This window comes from Danio rerio, chromosome 8 (assembly GCF_052040795.2).
Source record: "Danio rerio strain M-AB ecotype USA chromosome 8, GRCz13ab, whole genome shotgun sequence".
NCBI classification, from domain to species: Eukaryota; Metazoa; Chordata; class Actinopteri; order Cypriniformes; family Danionidae; genus Danio; species Danio rerio.
In genome coordinates, this window is record NC_141028.1 from 36,743,560 (window position 1) to 36,766,140 (window position 22,581).

A 22,581-nucleotide genomic window follows, 5' to 3' on the forward strand; every position below is an offset into this window, starting at 1 on the left:
TTTGTGACAGCGTCACCTGTCGGATTGGATCATGGATGCGCTAATGGACGACACGGATGACAAGGAAAGTGTAAGTACCGATTTTTCTATTAAGTTTTATTTTAAACTGTTAAAGTATGTGTTTATTTTGTAATGCTGCTGTTTTATACTGTGAGTTTATGCAGAAATGCCAGATTAGCCTGCATGATTTACCCCACTTTTAAGGGTCTGGGACAAAAATGTTACGTGACGATTTTTTTTCCAGAAGAAGAATAAAATATTATAATAATAAATATGGATAATTTTACACAGCCAGAGTGAGAGCTGCTATAACTGTTAATAATTTTCTAGAGTTCGTTTTCTAGTTTGATTATACGACGTTCGTAGCTCGTGACCATGGTTTAATGAAATATTGTTGATTTAATGGCTTGTTGACTTAACGGCTAATGTGCTTAGTGACTCATGCATTAAACTAAGATGGTAAAAGCACGTTTGATGTAAGCGTTTTAGATTTATCTATATTTTACTGAATTCGTGTTATTCGTTGTATTACATTAGCACATTAAAAATTGTGCTGACTGCCTGTTTGCCCCACAATACTGTATGTGTTATTAGCCTGATGTTTTGTCATCGTTTTACAGTGATGAATGAGATTCTGAAAGTTAGGCTTATTCTGCAGGTCTTAACCATATAGAGTCTCATATCTTTAATTTATATCATCAGGTATGTTTTACCTGGCGAATAAGAAGTGATGGCCAATATGATTGGATTGCTTAGGCTCATTGTAGGAGGAAAAGAAAACAAACTACAGGAATATTTTCATCGCAAACTGTTGAGTAACACTTTATAACATCTGCATACTATAAATAAATAATTATTAAGCATTTAATAACTAGTTAATTTATTAATATTTTATTTGTTTAGCATTAACTCTACATTTAATAGACATTGATAAGCAGTTTATAAATACAGTTACAAATGCTAGCTGTGTTCTTGAGTTTATAGCATATCTATGATGAAGTGCAGCTTATCTGTGGTGTTCATTTTCCAGAGGAATGTCTGGCCAAATAAGTATATAAACTGCATGCTGGGTGCTACTCATTTATGAACCCATGTAAAATGATTTGCTGTTCTGTGGTGGTATTTTAGTTCATATTTAAATTTTTTTTTTTTCATAGGCCATCATACATCCTCTGGGTGTCTTGAGGAGCTGGTCTTTGGATGATGCTGAGCAGGTCTTTCTTTCTGGTAAAGATTATCATTACAGGTCAGAATATGGTTAATTTTGCACAATGCTCAAAGAGCCTTTTTGTTACTGGTATATATGTTTACTCAACAGTGATTGTTCTCTATTTCAGTGAAGTAAAAGAATTTAACAGACAGATTTACAAACAACTGACGAAAGAAGAGAGACCATTCAATAGGTGGGTATTGCTCTTATATACTTAAAAATATGAAGTTGGGAGTAGTTTCCTGTTTGGTTCTCCCAACAGTGCATACGCTTAAGCCAGAAATATATATATATATATATATATATATATATATATATATATATATATATATATATATATATATATATATATATATATATATACATATATATATTATAGCTAACACTGTAAAGCAAATGTTTGTTATTATACCTCTTATATTAAATATTAATCTAAATTTAATTTCATAACAATTGATTAACCTTTTGAGTTCATATACATTGTTTTACATATTCAAGAATATATATATATTCATTCATTTTCTTTTTCGGCTTAGTCCCTTTATTTATCAGGGGTTGCCACAGCAGAATGAACCGCCAACTTATCCAGCATATGTTTTACACAGCGGATGCCCTTCCAGCTGCAACCCAGTACTGGGAAACACCCATTTACACTCATACACTTGAACATGGGGAGAACATGCAAACTCCACACAGAAATGACCACTGGCCCAGCCGGGGCTTGAACCAGCAACCTTCTTGCTGTGAGGCGACGGTGCTAACCACTGTGCTGCCCCATGTGCTCTATGCGGGTGAGTGGGATTGACAAAACACTTGGAGGACACACTCTTGCTGTCTTAATGCACCAGACATTTTGTTATAAATCATGTGCGTTTCATGTTTATTCATATAACTGCTATTTTATCTCTTAGCACTTCATTTTTGTCTTGATATTTAATATCTCTTGTTTAAATACACTATGAACAGCAGCTGCGCTAATTATTTTCCTTGTTCCCTATTTCCACCTGGGGATATTCATCCAGAGGCCTCTAGAGATCGTAACCTGTGAAGAGATGATGCCACCATAGAGGACTTCTAAATGTATCCATAATCCTGAAACAGACCGTATCATGAGCAGATGCTGTGGTGGTCATGGAGAAGTGGAGAGCATGAGATTAATTAATGAAAGACCCCAGTGACAGATGAGTGCCCACATTGACCCTGTGGTCCAGCCTGAAAACCAGCTGGTGACCTACTCACACCTGCAGCTTCTCCACGATGGACACCCAATGTTTGCCTCAAGCGCCTAGACTGCAGCTCTGCACGTGAAGTGTGGCCAGAAGAGAAATGGTTGTGCCCAACTGAGCCTAGTTTCTCTCAAGGTTTATTCCTTCACTTTCATCAATTTGTAAAGTTTTGTTCCTCCAATGCTGCCATTGGCTTGCTTGGTTTAAGACTTGTGGAACTGTGCATCGATGGATTTGCTTTTTTTAGTGTTTGGACTTTCAGCAGTGAATACTAAACCACACTGAACTGAACTGAATTTAATAAATGTTAAGCTGCTTTGACACAATCTACATTGTAAAAGTGCTTTAGAAATAAAGATGAAATTAATTGAAATTGAATTAAATATTCAACACGTTTCCATTTTTCTCAGAAAACATATTTATAAAGGTGCTGTTGACTTGAAATTTTCACCAGATGTTGATAACAATTTGTAAAGTAATTAGATTTGTTTTCTATTCATATATTTTTTTTCTTTGGTTTTCAGGTCAATAGCACCTTTAGAAATATGTTTTCTGAGAAAAATGGGAACTTGTTGAATACTTATTTACCCCAGTGTGTATGTATATATATGTATGTATGTATGTATGTATATATATATAAATATATATATATAAATATATATATATATATATATATATATATATATATATATATATATATATATATATATGTATATGTGTATATGTATATGTATATATATATATATATATATATATATATATATATATATATATATATATATATATATATATATATATATATATGTGTGTATTTATATGTATGTATTTATATGTATATATGTGTGTATATATATATATATACTTGAACTTTCTTCTTCACTCTCATTCACAGGAGCTAAAGTCTACAGCCAGTCTGAATGCAGCAACTGAATAAACAGTGGGGTCATTTTTGTGGTTGAATTGCATTAATAAAAATAAAAGTGTGGATATTTATATAAATGTACATTCTTGAATCATCCTTGCGTCTTGTCTCTCTAAAACCTTTACAACCTGGTTTTAAATTAGTAACTGCAAATGCTGATCCCATTTGATTTCAATTTATTTTCCTTAATACTGAGCTAATTAGTTCAATGTAATGGGGTTCATCAATATACAGTATTTTTCAAGGAATTTAAGACTTTTAAGGCACTCAACTCTAATTATTCATTTATATTTTAGGTGTAAATTCATTTGTTTCATTTTAAAATAGTTACTTAAAGCAAGCTTTTTACACTTTAACCTCTGTAATAAAAGTGCCTGAAAGTTTCCGCTATATAATCCAATTCGGTAGGTGGCGCAGTTACAAAACGGGTCTTAGAAATGCAGTTTCACTATGTCATCCAATCCGGTAGGTGGCGCTTCCGCAAAAAACTAGGGTCCTAAAAATGCGGTCCTAAACATGCGGTCCTGAGAGTGCAGCTACTCCAGTTGTGCAGGATCATACTATTGCAAGTGTGTGTCAGGGTGCAGTACCGCCATCCGACTACAGGACCGCTATAGAGCAGTGCGCCGACACACACTTACACACTCAATTAGGTAAATGGTCAAGGTGGGGATCAGTGAAAAAACTGCACTAGGCATATCAGCAACGCCCCCTGAGTCTTTTAAAGGCAAAACATAGTGGGGACCGGGCGATCGGTCAGAACGCACAGAGACGAGCTTTTGTGCAAAAATGAACTTAAAGGTGCCTTTAAAAAAGTGTCAAAGTACTTTTGAAAACAAAAAAGCAAACCCCCAATAGGTGGCAGCAAGAGGCCGCTTTATTTGAGTAAAGCATTGAACGATTCATTCAGCCAAAGAAGCCAATAGGATGAACGGACAGTTGAATCAATCCCTGAATCATCGACTCACCCGAGTCTTCTTGGCGAAGGCCTGAATCGTTCGTGCAGGGAAACGTCGCTGTGTATTATTCAGAGATGGCCAACTGTTCTGCTGTTTATTTTATTATACTTATCGCAATGATTTTACTACTACTATCAATAAAATTAATATTAATAATGATAATATTGCCGGAAGTTGTACAGCGCATGCGTCACGTGTTCATCATCAGCATCCATGACAACCGTCCTGTGGCTGTTGTTTGAATCTCGCTGTGTCGATTGGCATCTGATCTCTGCGTCCTCCGTGACAATTTTTCCAGATTATCGATATTATTGATCGTTGGATACGTCGATTGATCGCCTGCTGTTCCCATCACTCAGGTTTGACCCTTTTTATTACGCTGTGCTTTGTGTTTGTGTTCAGTATGTCTTGTGTTCACTACAGGTTCCAGAGTCGACTCACCTACGACTCGCTCCAGTTTGAAGGCCTCAACATCAGCGCGGGGGAGCTGAAGCGGCAGATCATGAGGAGCAAGAGGCTGAAGTTCTGCCAGCTGAAGATCAGCAACGCCCAGACTGATGAAGGTGAGTTGAGGAAAAGACACTTCAACTGTTCTACGCTAACATTAGATGCGTTACATCAGACACTTCTGGAAGCTGTAAGGTGGTGCTGATGCTGACATGTAGGGATGTTTTGGCTGTTTTAAAAGGCTAATGGCTCTCAAAGTATACCGTGCTCCATAATTATGTGCTGATTCTGATTTTATTTTGCTGTCAGAATACACAGATGATGCTCTCATCCCTAAAAACACGTCGGTCATCATCAGACGGATCCCTGCGGCGGGACTGAAGTCCTCAAACAGAAGATTTGTTGGGTAAGTGCTGTGAAATGAGCACACGCGTCCTCTGTTAGATGTTATATGAAGACTCCTGGTCTGTCCCTGGTGTTTTAGTCACACAAGCTCCTTTGTTTTGCAGACATCAAGCTGGACGCTGGCGTGAACCTTCACCTAGAGCTGATCCTTCACTCCTCTCACTGGAGCAGTTGTTGAAGGTATTGAACAAATGAATAGCACAATAGCAAAACGCAATGTAAAGCACACAATATACGCACACGCACTCAGCTTCTTAGGGAGATTTGAGATTGTTTGAAGGGTTGAGGGTGAAAAAGATTCAAATGTGCAAATGCCTGTGAAACAGACTGAGAATCTGGCTGAGGCAAAGGCGTCAGAGGAGGACAAGCTGAAAGCGGTGATGTACCAGTCCAGCCTGTGCTACTACTCCAGCAGGTGAGCGTTCAGACACTGACAGGTTTGCTTTGTGAGAGATGTCTGAGCTGATTCTCATGGTTCTGATGTTCACTAGTGAGGCCATGAGGCTGCTTGGGATCCCGGGACACCACATTAGGCACTGCCCCACTAATGTGGTAACTGGGTTTTCCAAGCTCACGGTTGCTGTGAACTTGAGCTCTTGTCCTCATCAGTCAGATTGTTTGCTCAGAGTTTGACTGTCACTCCTCAATTCACAGGGCAGCCGCTCCGCGCCGCACAAGCGCATCCGGAAGAGCACAGGGATTCCCCGCAGCTTCCTGTTGGAGGTGGACGACCCAGACCGAAAGGGAGTCATGATAGACGGCAGCGGCCGATACGTCATTCCCATCATAGACGCGTGAGTAAACTGTACTTGGCATAGCCGCATGTTCTAGTGTTTGTCCAAATCTCACATGATGTCTGCTTGTGTGTGTTTGCGCTCGATCTGTTCAGTGAGGCCTATGCTGCTGAGAAGAGAAAGAGGCCGTCCTTCTCCTGCCAGACCGAGCCTTTGCCCTCCTCGTCCTCAGCAGGTGCGGCATCTTCGGTCCGGGACGCCGGAGGGAAACGGTCCCGCTCCCCATCTTCACCAGAGACGCGCGGCGACCAGAAGAGACCACGTCGCTGAGAGACCTTCATCCAAGAGACCTGGAGCCGACGTGTAAATATTGTACATAGTTTATTAATAAAAATAATAAAGATTATAGCCGCATGAACTGTGTGGACTGGTTAACCTTCACTCCAGCAGTGCAACACACACATACACACACACACACACACACACACACACACACACACACGAATGAATTCATAAACACAATATCATGAAGTTTTGCTTTAATTTAGGAAAAGAGAAACTCTTCTGGGCTAAAATCTGATGGGTTTTTTTCAGCGTTCTTACTTCAGTCTTTAATGTCAGGTGATCCTTCAAATGTCAGTGTAAAGTGTTGAGTACACTATTAGTGCTCAGTCGTGTTTTTCATAGTTACCAGTGCCGATGGAGTTTTTTGAAGCGTCATATTCTGCTGGAAACGTTTCATTTGAATGGTAATGTCCCATAAGCGGAGGTCTTGTGAGTAACTTCACAAGTCGGTCAAAGTCTACACCGGTGACAAGCTCATCTACTCCCAGAACCTGCTACTCTCTACCTACACGTTGTCAGCTGATGTTTCAAAACCTCAACACTCGCATACAGAACAGCCTCAGCGTCTGCACCACTTATCGGCACTAGCTGCAAGTCTACACCCCCTCTGTCCAGAAGTGAGCACAGCCTCTTGGTACCATCCCAGCAAGCATTTTTTTGGGGTGTTTAAAGGTGCCAACTGACCATCAAAAGTAAAAATGACTCATTTTATCTCATCCCAACAGGGAAACCACCAACAATAAAGAATGAGTTACTATCTGGTGTCATGGCTTTGCAATTAAAACAAGTTTAGTTATAATGGAGGTCATTGGGGGCAAAAAACAGCCACTTGAACAATATGAACAATACATAAGGGTTAAAAGTCTAATAGACGGCTTGGTTAAAACCAGGCTAAATCTAGGCTGTCAGTGAGTGTGCACCCCTAACCCCGCCTCTCACAGTGACCTCACTAGCTCCGCTGAGTGCTTTGTGTCTCAGATTGCATGCAAGTCTGCAGCCAGATACTGCTGGAAGCTAGTCATCAAATACACAGGAACGAATGACTACACGTGTCAATCTGTCTATTAAACTATCTAATCTGTCTAGTCAGTCTTTTATTATCTTTTATATGCAAAAATATTCATTCATAAAAACATATGTATATATGAACACTGGGTCAAATAGGGTCCGTGCATTTTAAATCTAATAACAAAATTAACCCAATGTTGGTTTTGTCCATATTTAAATGAACGTGTGTAAACGCACGCTTTGATCAAACCTTTTATTCCCCTTGATGATATTGTGCTTTTTTTTCCCCTCAATGCCCTCCAAAGTTTCAATGTTTGGCCGTGTCTGCCATATCTGTTTTGTTTAAAAAAAAAAAAAGGAATGCATCGGTTCCTGCATGTAGAATTCAGAAATCTCATGGCATTGAAAGAAAACTGGCAGCAGTTGAGTGCCGAGGTCAAAGGTCAGATGAGCAGGCATCACACCTGATAAACACCTGGGGCAACTGTACAGTAAAAAAAAAAAAAACAACAAGATTAAGAAATATTGCTTTAATTTGAGAGAGACAAAAAAAACTCTTCCGTGTTAAAATTTGATGTTCCTCCAGCGTTCTTACGTCAGTCTTTAATGTCAGGTGATCCTTCAAATGTCAGTGTAAATTGTTGAGTGTACCATTAGTGCTCAGTCGTGTTTTTCATAGTTACCAGTGCCGATGGAGTTTTTTTTTTTTAGAGCGTCATATTCTGCTGGAAAAGTTTCATTTTAATGGTAATATGCCATGAGCGGAGGTGTATGAGTAACTTCACAAGTTGACCATAGTCTAGAGCGATGACATGCTCATCTACTCCCAGAACCTGGCAGAACGAAATGTTGCAGCTCGTCCGGTCTTCAATGATGAGCCCAAAAGAGGCCACTTCACAGAGCCGGCCCAAGGCTTAAGAGAACTGAGAGGCAGGACAAGATGGCGGGCTGGACTTGGTTAACTTTAGATTTTACACAAATCTCATTGTTTTGTTTTTCACCTAAAATAGTAATTAAAACATCCAAGATGTGTTTTGCCTCATCAAAATGTGGAATTTGATCAGCAAACTACTCATTCTAAGACAACTATGCCTTGGGCTAAATGACTTGGCTTCAAGTTCGATGCCACACGATTCAGAAATGAAGGTACAGACTGCACAAACAGATAAACGACATGATGCATCTCATTTCACCACAACTAAAGGCAGCGACAAAAAAAAAGTCAAGCTCTCACGATGATGACATTTCTCATGCAACCCTTTAGCAAGCCTACATAGTATTTATGCCTAAAAGTCACTGCATGGGTAAATAAGAAACAAGCAACACACACACACACACATATATATATATATATATATATATATATATATCCATGGGCCACTGTAAAGTAATATGGTTCTGTCATAACGTTTTGAATGAAAATCTGCATTTGGATAAGACACCTTTAGTATAGTTTTGATTTTAAGGCATAATAAAGATCAAATGCAAGTACGAGTGGATTTACATTGAAAATTTCAAACGCATCAAGAAAACCATGTGCTAAGGAAATTTCAAACCATTTGGAACGCACAGAGACGAGCTTTTGTGCAAAAATGAACTTAAAGGTGCCTTTAAAAAAGTGTCAAAGTACTTTTGAAAACAAAAAAGCAAACCCCCAATAGGTGGCAGCAAGAGGCCGCTTTATTTGAGTAAAGCATTGAACGATTCATTCAGCCAAAGAAGCCAATAGGATGAACGGACAGTTGAATCAATCCCTGAATCATCGACTCACCCGAGTCTTCTTGGCGAAGGCCTGAATCGTTCGTGCAGGGAAACGTCGCTGTGTATTATTCAGAGATGGCCAACTGTTCTGCTGTTTATTTTATTATACTTATCGCAATGATTTTACTACTACTATCAATAAAATTAATATTAATAATGATAATATTGCCGGAAGTTGTACAGCGCATGCGTCACGTGTTCATCATCAGCATCCATGACAACCGTCCTGTGGCTGTTGTTTGAATCTCGCTGTGTCGATTGGCATCTGATCTCTGCGTCCTCCGTGACAATTTTTCCAGATTATCGATATTATTGATCGTTGGATACGTCGATTGATCGCCTGCTGTTCCCATCACTCAGGTTTGACCCTTTTTATTACGCTGTGCTTTGTGTTTGTGTTCAGTATGTCTTGTGTTCACTACAGGTTCCAGAGTCGACTCACCTACGACTCGCTCCAGTTTGAAGGCCTCAACATCAGCGCGGGGGAGCTGAAGCGGCAGATCATGAGGAGCAAGAGGCTGAAGTTCTGCCAGCTGAAGATCAGCAACGCCCAGACTGATGAAGGTGAGTTGAGGAAAAGACACTTCAACTGTTCTACGCTAACATTAGATGCGTTACATCAGACACTTCTGGAAGCTGTAAGGTGGTGCTGATGCTGACATGTAGGGATGTTTTGGCTGTTTTAAAAGGCTAATGGCTCTCAAAGTATACCGTGCTCCATAATTATGTGCTGATTCTGATTTTATTTTGCTGTCAGAATACACAGATGATGCTCTCATCCCTAAAAACACGTCGGTCATCATCAGACGGATCCCTGCGGCGGGACTGAAGTCCTCAAACAGAAGATTTGTTGGGTAAGTGCTGTGAAATGAGCACACGCGTCCTCTGTTAGATGTTATATGAAGACTCCTGGTCTGTCCCTGGTGTTTTAGTCACACAAGCTCCTTTGTTTTGCAGACATCAAGCTGGACGCTGGCGTGAACCTTCACCTAGAGCTGATCCTTCACTCCTCTCACTGGAGCAGTTGTTGAAGGTATTGAACAAATGAATAGCACAATAGCAATGTAAAGCACACAATATACGCACACGCACTCAGCTTCTTAGGGAGATTTGAGATTGTTTGAAGGGTTGAGGGTGAAAAAGATTCAAATGTGCAAATGCCTGTGAAACAGACTGAGAATCTGGCTGAGGCAAAGGCGTCAGAGGAGGACAAGCTGAAAGCGGTGATGTACCAGTCCAGCCTGTGCTACTACTCCAGCAGGTGAGCGTTCAGACACTGACAGGTTTGCTTTGTGAGAGATGTCTGAGCTGATTCTCATGGTTCTGATGTTCACTAGTGAGGCCATGAGGCTGCTTGGGATCCCGGGACACCACATTAGGCACTGCCCCACTAATGTGGTAACTGGGTTTTCCAAGCTCACGGTTGCTGTGAACTTGAGCTCTTGTCCTCATCAGTCAGATTGTTTGCTCAGAGTTTGACTGTCACTCCTCAATTCACAGGGCAGCCGCTCCGCGCCGCACAAGCGCATCCGGAAGAGCACAGGGATTCCCCGCAGCTTCCTGTTGGAGGTGGACGACCCAGACCGAAAGGGAGTCATGATAGACGGCAGCGGCCGATACGTCATTCCCATCATAGACGCGTGAGTAAACTGTACTTGGCATAGCCGCATGTTCTAGTGTTTGTCCAAATCTCACATGATGTCTGCTTGTGTGTGTTTGCGCTCGATCTGTTCAGTGAGGCCTATGCTGCTGAGAAGAGAAAGAGGCCGTCCTTCTCCTGCCAGACCGAGCCTTTGCCCTCCTCGTCCTCAGCAGGTGCGGCATCTTCGGTCCGGGACGCCGGAGGGAAACGGTCCCGCTCCCCATCTTCACCAGAGACGCGCGGCGACCAGAAGAGACCACGTCGCTGAGAGACCTTCATCCAAGAGACCTGGAGCCGACGTGTAAATATTGTACATAGTTTATTAATAAAAGATAATAAAGATTATAGCCGCATGAACTGTGTGGACTGGTTAACCTTCACTCCAGCAGTGCAACACACACATACACACACACACACACACACACACACACACACGAATGAATTCATAAACACAATATCATGAAGTTTTGCTTTAATTTAGGAAAAGAGAAACTCTTCTGGGCTAAAATCTGATGGGTTTTTTTCAGCGTTCTTACTTCAGTCTTTAATGTCAGGTGATCCTTCAAATGTCAGTGTAAAGTGTTGAGTACACTATTAGTGCTCAGTCGTGTTTTTCATAGTTACCAGTGCCGATGGAGTTTTTTGAAGCGTCATATTCTGCTGGAAACGTTTCATTTGAATGGTAATGTCCCATAAGCGGAGGTCTTGTGAGTAACTTCACAAGTCGGTCAAAGTCTACACCGGTGACAAGCTCATCTACTCCCAGAACCTGCTACTCTCTACCTACACGTTGTCAGCTGATGTTTCAAAACCTCAACACTCGCATACAGAACAGCCTCAGCGTCTGCACCACTTATCGGCACTAGCTGCAAGTCTACACCCCCTCTGTCCAGAAGTGAGCACAGCCTCTTGGTACCATCCCAGCAAGCATTTTTTTGGGGTGTTTAAAGGTGCCAACTGACCATCAAAAGTAAAAATGACTCATTTTATCTCATCCCAACAGGGAAACCACCAACAATAAAGAATGAGTTACTATCTGGTGTCATGGCTTTGCAATTAAAACAAGTTTAGTTATAATGGAGGTCATTGGGGGCAAAAACAGCCACTTGAACAATATGAACAATACATAAGGGTTAAAAGTCTAATAGACGGCTTGGTTAAAACCAGGCTAAATCTAGGCTGTCAGTGAGTGTGCACCCCTAACCCCGCCTCTCACAGTGACCTCACTAGCTCCGCTGAGTGCTTTGTGTCTCAGATTGCATGCAAGTCTGCAGCCAGATACTGCTGGAAGCTAGTCATCAAATACACAGGAACGAATGACTACACGTGTCAATCTGTCTATTAAACTATCTAATCTGTCTAGTCAGTCTTTTATTATCTTTTATATGCAAAAATATTCATTCATAAAAACATATGTATATATGAACACTGGGTCAAATAGGGTCCGTGCATTTTAAATCTAATAACAAAATTAACCCAATGTTGGTTTTGTCCATATTTAAATGAACGTGTGTAAACGCACGCTTTGATCAAACCTTTTATTCCCCTTGATGATATTGTGCTTTTTTTTCCCCTCAATGCCCTCCAAAGTTTCAATGTTTGGCCGTGTCTGCCATATCTGTTTTGTTTAAAAAAAAAAAAAAGGAATGCATCGGTTCCTGCATGTAGAATTCAGAAATCTCATGGCATTGAAAGAAAACTGGCAGCAGTTGAGTGCCGAGGTCAAAGGTCAGATGAGCAGGCATCACACCTGATAAACACCTGGGGCAACTGTACAGTAAAAAAAAAAAAACAACAAGATTAAGAAATATTGCTTTAATTTGAGAGAGACAAAAAAAACTCTTCCGTGTTAAAATTTGATGTTCCTCCAGCGTTCTTACGTCAGTCTTTAATGTCAGGTGATCCTTCAAATGTCAGTGTAAATTGTTGAGTGTACCATTAGTGCTCAGTCGTGTTTTTCATAGTTACCAGTGCCGATGGAGTTTTTTTTTTTAGAGCGTCATATTCTGCTGGAAAAGTTTCATTTTAATGGTAATATGCCATGAGCGGAGGTGTATGAGTAACTTCACAAGTTGACCATAGTCTAGAGCGATGACATGCTCATCTACTCCCAGAACCTGGCAGAACGAAATGTTGCAGCTCGTCCGGTCTTCAATGATGAGCCCAAAAGAGGCCACTTCACAGAGCCGGCCCAAGGCTTAAGAGAACTGAGAGGCAGGACAAGATGGCGGGCTGGACTTGGTTAACTTTAGATTTTACACAAATCTCATTGTTTTGTTTTTCACCTAAAATAGTAATTAAAACATCCAAGATGTGTTTTGCCTCATCAAAATGTGGAATTTGATCAGCAAACTACTCATTCTAAGACAACTATGCCTTGGGCTAAATGACTTGGCTTCAAGTTCGATGCCACACGATTCAGAAATGAAGGTACAGACTGCACAAACAGATAAACGACATGATGCATCTCATTTCACCACAACTAAAGGCAGCGACAAAAAAAAAGTCAAGCTCTCACGATGATGACATTTCTCATGCAACCCTTTAGCAAGCCTACATAGTATTTATGCCTAAAAGTCACTGCATGGGTAAATAAGAAACAAGCAACACACACACACACACATATATATATATATATATATATATATATATATCCATGGGCCACTGTAAAGTAATATGGTTCTGTCATAACGTTTTGAATGAAAATCTGCATTTGGATAAGACACCTTTAGTATAGTTTTGATTTTAAGGCATAATAAAGATCAAATGCAAGTACGAGTGGATTTACATTGAAAATTTCAAACGCATCAAGAAAACCATGTGCTAAGGAAATTTCAAACCATTTGGAACGCACAGAGACGAGCTTTTGTGCAAAAATGAACTTAAAGGTGCCTTTAAAAAAGTGTCAAAGTACTTTTGAAAACAAAAAAGCAAACCCCCAATAGGTGGCAGCAAGAGGCCGCTTTATTTGAGTAAAGCATTGAACGATTCATTCAGCCAAAGAAGCCAATAGGATGAACGGACAGTTGAATCAATCCCTGAATCATCGACTCACCCGAGTCTTCTTGGCGAAGGCCTGAATCGTTCGTGCAGGGAAACGTCGCTGTGTATTATTCAGAGATGGCCAACTGTTCTGCTGTTTATTTTATTATACTTATCGCAATGATTTTACTACTACTATCAATAAAATTAATATTAATAATGATAATATTGCCGGAAGTTGTACAGCGCATGCGTCACGTGTTCATCATCAGCATCCATGACAACCGTCCTGTGGCTGTTGTTTGAATCTCGCTGTGTCGATTGGCATCTGATCTCTGCGTCCTCCGTGACAATTTTTCCAGATTATCGATATTATTGATCGTTGGATACGTCGATTGATCGCCTGCTGTTCCCATCACTCAGGTTTGACCCTTTTTATTACGCTGTGCTTTGTGTTTGTGTTCAGTATGTCTTGTGTTCACTACAGGTTCCAGAGTCGACTCACCTACGACTCGCTCCAGTTTGAAGGCCTCAACATCAGCGCGGGGGAGCTGAAGCGGCAGATCATGAGGAGCAAGAGGCTGAAGTTCTGCCAGCTGAAGATCAGCAACGCCCAGACTGATGAAGGTGAGTTGAGGAAAAGACACTTCAACTGTTCTACGCTAACATTAGATGCGTTACATCAGACACTTCTGGAAGCTGTAAGGTGGTGCTGATGCTGACATGTAGGGATGTTTTGGCTGTTTTAAAAGGCTAATGGCTCTCAAAGTATACCGTGCTCCATAATTATGTGCTGATTCTGATTTTATTTTGCTGTCAGAATACACAGATGATGCTCTCATCCCTAAAAACACGTCGGTCATCATCAGACGGATCCCTGCGGCGGGACTGAAGTCCTCAAACAGAAGATTTGTTGGGTAAGTGCTGTGAAATGAGCACACGCGTCCTCTGTTAGATGTTATATGAAGACTCCTGGTCTGTCCCTGGTGTTTTAGTCACACAAGCTCCTTTGTTTTGCAGACATCAAGCTGGACGCTGGCGTGAACCTTCACCTAGAGCTGATCCTTCACTCCTCTCACTGGAGCAGTTGTTGAAGGTATTGAACAAATGAATAGCACAATAGCAATGTAAAGCACACAATATACGCACACGCACTCAGCTTCTTAGGGAGATTTGAGATTGTTTGAAGGGTTGAGGGTGAAAAAGATTCAAATGTGCAAATGCCTGTGAAACAGACTGAGAATCTGGCTGAGGCAAAGGCGTCAGAGGAGGACAAGCTGAAAGCGGTGATGTACCAGTCCAGCCTGTGCTACTACTCCAGCAGGTGAGCGTTCAGACACTGACAGGTTTGCTTTGTGAGAGATGTCTGAGCTGATTCTCATGGTTCTGATGTTCACTAGTGAGGCCATGAGGCTGCTTGGGATCCCGGGACACCACATTAGGCACTGCCCCACTAATGTGGTAACTGGGTTTTCCAAGCTCACGGTTGCTGTGAACTTGAGCTCTTGTCCTCATCAGTCAGATTGTTTGCTCAGAGTTTGACTGTCACTCCTCAATTCACAGGGCAGCCGCTCCGCGCCGCACAAGCGCATCCGGAAGAGCACAGGGATTCCCCGCAGCTTCCTGTTGGAGGTGGACGACCCAGACCGAAAGGGAGTCATGATAGACGGCAGCGGCCGATACGTCATTCCCATCATAGACGCGTGAGTAAACTGTACTTGGCATAGCCGCATGTTCTAGTGTTTGTCCAAATCTCACATGATGTCTGCTTGTGTGTGTTTGCGCTCGATCTGTTCAGTGAGGCCTATGCTGCTGAGAAGAGAAAGAGGCCGTCCTTCTCCTGCCAGACCGAGCCTTTGCCCTCCTCGTCCTCAGCAGGTGCGGCATCTTCGGTCCGGGACGCCGGAGGGAAACGGTCCCGCTCCCCATCTTCACCAGAGACGCGCGGCGACCAGAAGAGACCACGTCGCTGAGAGACCTTCATCCAAGAGACCTGGAGCCGACGTGTAAATATTGTACATAGTTTATTAATAAAAGATAATAAAGATTATAGCCGCATGAACTGTGTGGACTGGTTAACCTTCACTCCAGCAGTGCAACACACACATACACACACACACACACACACACACACACACACGAATGAATTCATAAACACAATATCATGAAGTTTTGCTTTAATTTAGGAAAAGAGAAACTCTTCTGGGCTAAAATCTGATGGGTTTTTTTCAGCGTTCTTACTTCAGTCTTTAATGTCAGGTGATCCTTCAAATGTCAGTGTAAAGTGTTGAGTACACTATTAGTGCTCAGTCGTGTTTTTCATAGTTACCAGTGCCGATGGAGTTTTTTGAAGCGTCATATTCTGCTGGAAACGTTTCATTTGAATGGTAATGTCCCATAAGCGGAGGTCTTGTGAGTAACTTCACAAGTCGGTCAAAGTCTACACCGGTGACAAGCTCATCTACTCCCAGAACCTGCTACTCTCTACCTACACGTTGTCAGCTGATGTTTCAAAACCTCAACACTCGCATACAGAACAGCCTCAGCGTCTGCACCACTTATCGGCACTAGCTGCAAGTCTACACCCCCTCTGTCCAGAAGTGAGCACAGCCTCTTGGTACCATCCCAGCAAGCATTTTTTTGGGGTGTTTAAAGGTGCCAACTGACCATCAAAAGTAAAAATGACTCATTTTATCTCATCCCAACAGGGAAACCACCAACAATAAAGAATGAGTTACTATCTGGTGTCATGGCTTTGCAATTAAAACAAGTTTAGTTATAATGGAGGTCATTGGGGGCAAAAAACAGCCACTTGAACAATATGAACAATACATAAGGGTTAAAAGTCTAATAGACGGCTTGGTTAAAACCAGGCTAAATCTAGGCTGTCAGTGAGTGTGCACCCCTAACCCCGCCTCTCACAGTGACCTCACTAGCTCCGCTGAGTGCTTTGTGTCTCAGATTGCATGCAAGTCTGCAGCCAGATACTGCTGGAAGCTAGTCATCAAATACACAGGAACGAATGACTACACGTGTCAATCTGTCTATTAAACTATCTAATCTGTCTAGTCAGTCTTTTATTATCTTTTATATGCAAAAATATTCATTCATAAAAACATATGTATATATGAACACTGGGTCAAATAGGGTCCGTGCATTTTAAATCTAATAACAAAATTAACCCAATGTTGGTTTTGTCCATATTTAAATGAACGTGTGTAAACGCACGCTTTGATCAAACCTTTTATTCCCCTTGATGATATTGTGCTTTTTTTTCCCCTCAATGCCCTCCAAAGTTTCAATGTTTGGCCGTGTCTGCCATATCTGTTTTGTTTAAAAAAAAAAAAAGGAATGCATCGGTTCCTGCATGTAGAATTCAGAAATCTCATGGCATTGAAAGAAAACTGGCAGCAGTTGAGTGCCGAGGTCAAAGGTCAGATGAGCAGGCATCACACCTGATAAACACCTGGGGCAACTGTACAGTAAAAAAAAAAAAAACAACAAGATTAAGAAATATTGCTTTAATTTGAGAGAGACAAAAAAAACTCTTCCGTGTTAAAATTTGATGTTCCTCCAGCGTTCTTACGTCAGTCTTTAATGTCAGGTGATCCTTCAAATGTCAGTGTAAATTGTTGAGTGTACCATTAGTGCTCAGTCGTGTTTTTCATAGTTACCAGTGCCGATGGAGTTTTTTTTTTTTAGAGCGTCATATTCTGCTGGAAAAGTTTCATTTTAATGGTAATATGCCATGAGCGGAGGTGTATGAGTAACTTCACAAGTTGACCATAGTCTAGAGCGATGACATGCTCATCTACTCCCAGAACCTGGCAGAACGAAATGTTGCAGCTCGTCCGGTCTTCAATGATGAGCCCAAAAGAGGCCACTTCACAGAGCCGGCCCAAGGCTTAAGAGAACTGAGAGGCAGGACAAGATGGCGGGCTGGACTTGGTTAACTTTAGATTTTACACAAATCTCATTGTTTTGTTTTTCACCTAAAATAGTAATTAAAACATCCAAGATGTGTTTTGCCTCATCAAAATGTGGAATTTGATCAGCAAACTACTCATTCTAAGACAACTATGCCTTGGGCTAAATGACTTGGCTTCAAGTACGATGCCACACGATTCAGAAATGAAGGTACAGACTGCACAAACAGATAAACGACATGATGCATCTCATTTCACCACAACTAAAGGCAGCGACAAAAAAAAAGTCAAGCTCTCACGATGATGACATTTCTCATGCAACCCTTTAGCAAGCCTACATAGTATTTATGCCTAAAAGTCACTGCATGGGTAAATAAGAAACAAGCAACACACACACACACATATATATATATATATATATATATATCCATGGGCCACTGTAAAGTAATATGGTTCTGTCATAACGTTTTGAATGAAAATCTGCATTTGGATAAGACACCTTTAGTATAGTTTTGATTTTAAGGCATAATAAAGATCAAATGCAAGTACGAGTGGATTTACATTGAAAATTTCAAACGCATCAAGAAAACCATGTGCTAAGGAAATTTCAAACCATTTGGAACGCACAGAGACGAGCTTTTGTGCAAAAATGAACTTAAAGGTGCCTTTAAAAAAGTGTCAAAGTACTTTTGAAAACAAAAAAGCAAACCCCCAATAGGTGGCAGCAAGAGGCCGCTTTATTTGAGTAAAGCATTGAACGATTCATTCAGCCAAAGAAGCCAATAGGATGAACGGACAGTTGAATCAATCCCTGAATCATCGACTCACCCGAGTCTTCTTGGCGAAGGCCTGAATCGTTCGTGCAGGGAAACGTCGCTGTGTATTATTCAGAGATGGCCAACTGTTCTGCTGTTTATTTTATTATACTTATCGCAATGATTTTACTACTACTATCAATAAAATTAATATTAATAATGATAATATTGCCGGAAGTTGTACAGCGCATGCGTCACGTGTTCATCATCAGCATCCATGACAACCGTCCTGTGGCTGTTGTTTGAATCTCGCTGTGTCGATTGGCATCTGATCTCTGCGTCCTCCGTGACAATTTTTCCAGATTATCGATATTATTGATCGTTGGATACGTCGATTGATCGCCTGCTGTTCCCATCACTCAGGTTTGACCCTTTTTATTACGCTGTGCTTTGTGTTTGTGTTCAGTATGTCTTGTGTTCACTACAGGTTCCAGAGTCGACTCACCTACGACTCGCTCCAGTTTGAAGGCCTCAACATCAGCGCGGGGGAGCTGAAGCGGCAGATCATGAGGAGCAAGAGGCTGAAGTTCTGCCAGCTGAAGATCAGCAACGCCCAGACTGATGAAGGTGAGTTGAGGAAAAGACACTTCAACTGTTCTACGCTAACATTAGATGCGTTACATCAGACACTTCTGGAAGCTGTAAGGTGGTGCTGATGCTGACATGTAGGGATGTTTTGGCTGTTTTAAAAGGCTAATGGCTCTCAAAGTATACCGTGCTCCATAATTATGTGCTGATTCTGATTTTATTTTGCTGTCAGAATACACAGATGATGCTCTCATCCCTAAAAACACGTCGGTCATCATCAGACGGATCCCTGCGGCGGGACTGAAGTCCTCAAACAGAAGATTTGTTGGGTAAGTGCTGTGAAATGAGCACACGCGTCCTCTGTTAGATGTTATATGAAGACTCCTGGTCTGTCCCTGGTGTTTTAGTCACACAAGCTCCTTTGTTTTGCAGACATCAAGCTGGACGCTGGCGTGAACCTTCACCTAGAGCTGATCCTTCACTCCTCTCACTGGAGCAGTTGTTGAAGGTATTGAACAAATGAATAGCACAATAGCAATGTAAAGCACACAATATACGCACACGCACTCAGCTTCTTAGGGAGATTTGAGATTGTTTGAAGGGTTGAGGGTGAAAAAGATTCAAATGTGCAAATGCCTGTGAAACAGACTGAGAATCTGGCTGAGGCAAAGGCGTCAGAGGAGGACAAGCTGAAAGCGGTGATGTACCAGTCCAGCCTGTGCTACTACTCCAGCAGGTGAGCGTTCAGACACTGACAGGTTTGCTTTGTGAGAGATGTCTGAGCTGATTCTCATGGTTCTGATGTTCACTAGTGAGGCCATGAGGCTGCTTGGGATCCCGGGACACCACATTAGGCACTGCCCCACTAATGTGGTAACTGGGTTTTCCAAGCTCACGGTTGCTGTGAACTTGAGCTCTTGTCCTCATCAGTCAGATTGTTTGCTCAGAGTTTGACTGTCACTCCTCAATTCACAGGGCAGCCGCTCCGCGCCGCACAAGCGCATCCGGAAGAGCACAGGGATTCCCCGCAGCTTCCTGTTGGAGGTGGACGACCCAGACCGAAAGGGAGTCATGATAGACGGCAGCGGCCGATACGTCATTCCCATCATAGACGCGTGAGTAAACTGTACTTGGCATAGCCGCATGTTCTAGTGTTTGTCCAAATCTCACATGATGTCTGCTTGTGTGTGTTTGCGCTCGATCTGTTCAGTGAGGCCTATGCTGCTGAGAAGAGAAAGAGGCCGTCCTTCTCCTGCCAGACCGAGCCTTTGCCCTCCTCGTCCTCAGCAGGTGCGGCATCTTCGGTCCGGGACGCCGGAGGGAAACGGTCCCGCTCCCCATCTTCACCAGAGACGCGCGGCGACCAGAAGAGACCACGTCGCTGAGAGACCTTCATCCAAGAGACCTGGAGCCGACGTGTAAATATTGTACATAGTTTATTAATAAAAGATAATAAAGATTATAGCCGCATGAACTGTGTGGACTGGTTAACCTTCACTCCAGCAGTGCAACACACACATACACACACACACACACACACACACACACACACGAATGAATTCATAAACACAATATCATGAAGTTTTGCTTTAATTTAGGAAAAGAGAAACTCTTCTGGGCTAAAATCTGATGGGTTTTTTTCAGCGTTCTTACTTCAGTCTTTAATGTCAGGTGATCCTTCAAATGTCAGTGTAAAGTGTTGAGTACACTATTAGTGCTCAGTCGTGTTTTTCATAGTTACCAGTGCCGATGGAGTTTTTTGAAGCGTCATATTCTGCTGGAAACGTTTCATTTGAATGGTAATGTCCCATAAGCGGAGGTCTTGTGAGTAACTTCACAAGTCGGTCAAAGTCTACACCGGTGACAAGCTCATCTACTCCCAGAACCTGCTACTCTCTACCTACACGTTGTCAGCTGATGTTTCAAAACCTCAACACTCGCATACAGAACAGCCTCAGCGTCTGCACCACTTATCGGCACTAGCTGCAAGTCTACACCCCCTCTGTCCAGAAGTGAGCACAGCCTCTTGGTACCATCCCAGCAAGCATTTTTTTGGGGTGTTTAAAGGTGCCAACTGACCATCAAAAGTAAAAATGACTCATTTTATCTCATCCCAACAGGGAAACCACCAACAATAAAGAATGAGTTACTATCTGGTGTCATGGCTTTGCAATTAAAACAAGTTTAGTTATAATGGAGGTCATTGGGGGCAAAAAACAGCCACTTGAACAATATGAACAATACATAAGGGTTAAAAGTCTAATAGACGGCTTGGTTAAAACCAGGCTAAATCTAGGCTGTCAGTGAGTGTGCACCCCTAACCCCGCCTCTCACAGTGACCTCACTAGCTCCGCTGAGTGCTTTGTGTCTCAGATTGCATGCAAGTCTGCAGCCAGATACTGCTGGAAGCTAGTCATCAAATACACAGGAACGAATGACTACACGTGTCAATCTGTCTATTAAACTATCTAATCTGTCTAGTCAGTCTTTTATTATCTTTTATATGCAAAAATATTCATTCATAAAAACATATGTATATATGAACACTGGGTCAAATAGGGTCCGTGCATTTTAAATCTAATAACAAAATTAACCCAATGTTGGTTTTGTCCATATTTAAATGAACGTGTGTAAACGCACGCTTTGATCAAACCTTTTATTCCCCTTGATGATATTGTGCTTTTTTTTTCCCCTCAATGCCCTCCAAAGTTTCAATGTTTGGCCGTGTCTGCCATATCTGTTTTGTTTAAAAAAAAAAAAGGAAAAAAAAGGAATGCATCGGTTCCTGCATGTAGAATTCAGAAATCTCATGGCATTGAAAGAAAACTGGCAGCAGTTGAGTGCCGAGGTCAAAGGTCAGATGAGCAGGCATCACACCTGATAAACACCTGGGGCAACTGTACAGTAAAAAAAAAAAAAAACAACAAGATTAAGAAATATTGCTTTAATTTGAGAGAGACAAAAAAAACTCTTCCGTGTTAAAATTTGATGTTCCTCCAGCGTTCTTACGTCAGTCTTTAATGTCAGGTGATCCTTCAAATGTCAGTGTAAATTGTTGAGTGTACCATTAGTGCTCAGTCGTGTTTTTCATAGTTACCAGTGCCGATGGAGTTTTTTTTTTTTAGAGCGTCATATTCTGCTGGAAAAGTTTCATTTTAATGGTAATATGCCATGAGCGGAGGTGTATGAGTAACTTCACAAGTTGACCATAGTCTAGAGCGATGACATGCTCATCTACTCCCAGAACCTGGCAGAACGAAATGTTGCAGCTCGTCCGGTCTTCAATGATGAGCCCAAAAGAGGCCACTTCACAGAGCCGGCCCAAGGCTTAAGAGAACTGAGAGGCAGGACAAGATGGCGGGCTGGACTTGGTTAACTTTAGATTTTACACAAATCTCATTGTTTTGTTTTTCACCTAAAATAGTAATTAAAACATCCAAGATGTGTTTTGCCTCATCAAAATGTGGAATTTGATCAGCAAACTACTCATTCTAAGACAACTATGCCTTGGGCTAAATGACTTGGCTTCAAGTACGATGCCACACGATTCAGAAATGAAGGTACAGACTGCACAAACAGATAAACGACATGATGCATCTCATTTCACCACAACTAAAGGCAGCGACAAAAAAAAAGTCAAGCTCTCACGATGATGACATTTCTCATGCAAC

At 41.7% G+C, this 22,581-nt stretch overlaps 5 protein-coding genes and 1 long non-coding RNA gene across 39 annotated transcripts in view; 5 read left to right on the forward strand and 1 right to left on the reverse strand.

Moving 5' to 3' along the window:
• Window positions 1-22,581, reverse strand: part of LOC141375838 (uncharacterized) — a 488,480-nt gene that overhangs the window by 160,385 nt on the left and 305,514 nt on the right. The gene's annotated exons all lie outside the window — the stretch shown is intronic.
• LOC108179597 (uncharacterized) lies at window positions 27-3,435 on the forward strand. Of its 7 annotated transcripts, XR_015498209.1 has the most exons (7): window positions 27-70; window positions 703-810; window positions 1,158-1,246; window positions 1,338-1,403; window positions 1,747-2,001; window positions 2,233-2,571; window positions 3,329-3,435. It is a non-coding gene; the product is annotated as an uncharacterized LOC108179597 (long non-coding RNA). The 7 variants fall into 7 exon arrangements; XR_015498207.1 differs by lacking the exon at window positions 703-810; XR_015498211.1 differs by lacking the exon at window positions 703-810 and having other exon boundaries at window positions 1,816-2,001.
• On the forward strand, window positions 3,885-6,304 carry LOC141375049 (E3 ubiquitin-protein ligase RBBP6-like). Of its 3 annotated transcripts, none has more exons than XM_087264986.1 (7): window positions 4,547-4,978; window positions 5,074-5,170; window positions 5,274-5,349; window positions 5,496-5,584; window positions 5,661-5,721; window positions 5,824-5,963; window positions 6,059-6,304. In XM_087264986.1, exons 4-7 carry the CDS (start codon window positions 5,550-5,552, stop codon window positions 6,231-6,233), a joined length of 411 nt encoding a protein of 136 aa, XP_087121112.1. In that variant the 5' UTR covers window positions 4,547-4,978; window positions 5,074-5,170; window positions 5,274-5,349; window positions 5,496-5,549; the 3' UTR covers window positions 6,234-6,304. The 3 variants fall into 3 exon arrangements, with proteins under 3 accessions (XP_087121111.1, XP_087121112.1, XP_087121110.1); XM_087264984.1 differs by having other exon boundaries at window positions 4,547-4,880; XM_087264985.1 differs by lacking the exon at window positions 5,661-5,721 and having other exon boundaries at window positions 3,885-4,880.
• On the forward strand, window positions 9,248-12,288 carry LOC141375815 (E3 ubiquitin-protein ligase RBBP6-like). Of its 2 annotated transcripts, XM_087264959.1 has the most exons (7): window positions 9,248-9,581; window positions 9,775-9,871; window positions 9,975-10,050; window positions 10,190-10,278; window positions 10,355-10,415; window positions 10,518-10,657; window positions 10,753-11,029. In XM_087264959.1, exons 1-7 carry the CDS (start codon window positions 9,422-9,424, stop codon window positions 10,925-10,927), a joined length of 798 nt encoding a protein of 265 aa, XP_087121085.1. In that variant the 5' UTR covers window positions 9,248-9,421; the 3' UTR covers window positions 10,928-11,029. The 2 variants fall into 2 exon arrangements, with proteins under 2 accessions (XP_087121085.1, XP_087121086.1); XM_087264960.1 differs by lacking the exon at window positions 10,355-10,415 and having other exon boundaries at window positions 10,753-12,288.
• LOC141375814 (E3 ubiquitin-protein ligase RBBP6-like) lies at window positions 13,935-15,699 on the forward strand. Of its 2 annotated transcripts, XM_087264939.2 has the most exons (7): window positions 13,935-14,268; window positions 14,462-14,558; window positions 14,662-14,737; window positions 14,877-14,965; window positions 15,042-15,102; window positions 15,205-15,344; window positions 15,440-15,699. In XM_087264939.2, exons 1-7 carry the CDS (start codon window positions 14,109-14,111, stop codon window positions 15,612-15,614), a joined length of 798 nt encoding a protein of 265 aa, XP_087121065.1. In that variant the 5' UTR covers window positions 13,935-14,108; the 3' UTR covers window positions 15,615-15,699. The 2 variants fall into 2 exon arrangements, with proteins under 2 accessions (XP_087121065.1, XP_087121066.1); XM_087264940.2 differs by lacking the exon at window positions 15,042-15,102.
• On the forward strand, window positions 18,616-20,380 carry LOC141375817 (E3 ubiquitin-protein ligase RBBP6-like). 2 transcript variants are annotated; one of them, XM_087264923.2, is made up of 7 exons: window positions 18,616-18,949; window positions 19,143-19,239; window positions 19,343-19,418; window positions 19,558-19,646; window positions 19,723-19,783; window positions 19,886-20,025; window positions 20,121-20,380. In XM_087264923.2, exons 1-7 carry the CDS (start codon window positions 18,790-18,792, stop codon window positions 20,293-20,295), a joined length of 798 nt encoding a protein of 265 aa, XP_087121049.1. In that variant the 5' UTR covers window positions 18,616-18,789; the 3' UTR covers window positions 20,296-20,380. The 2 variants fall into 2 exon arrangements, with proteins under 2 accessions (XP_087121049.1, XP_087121050.1); XM_087264924.2 differs by lacking the exon at window positions 19,723-19,783.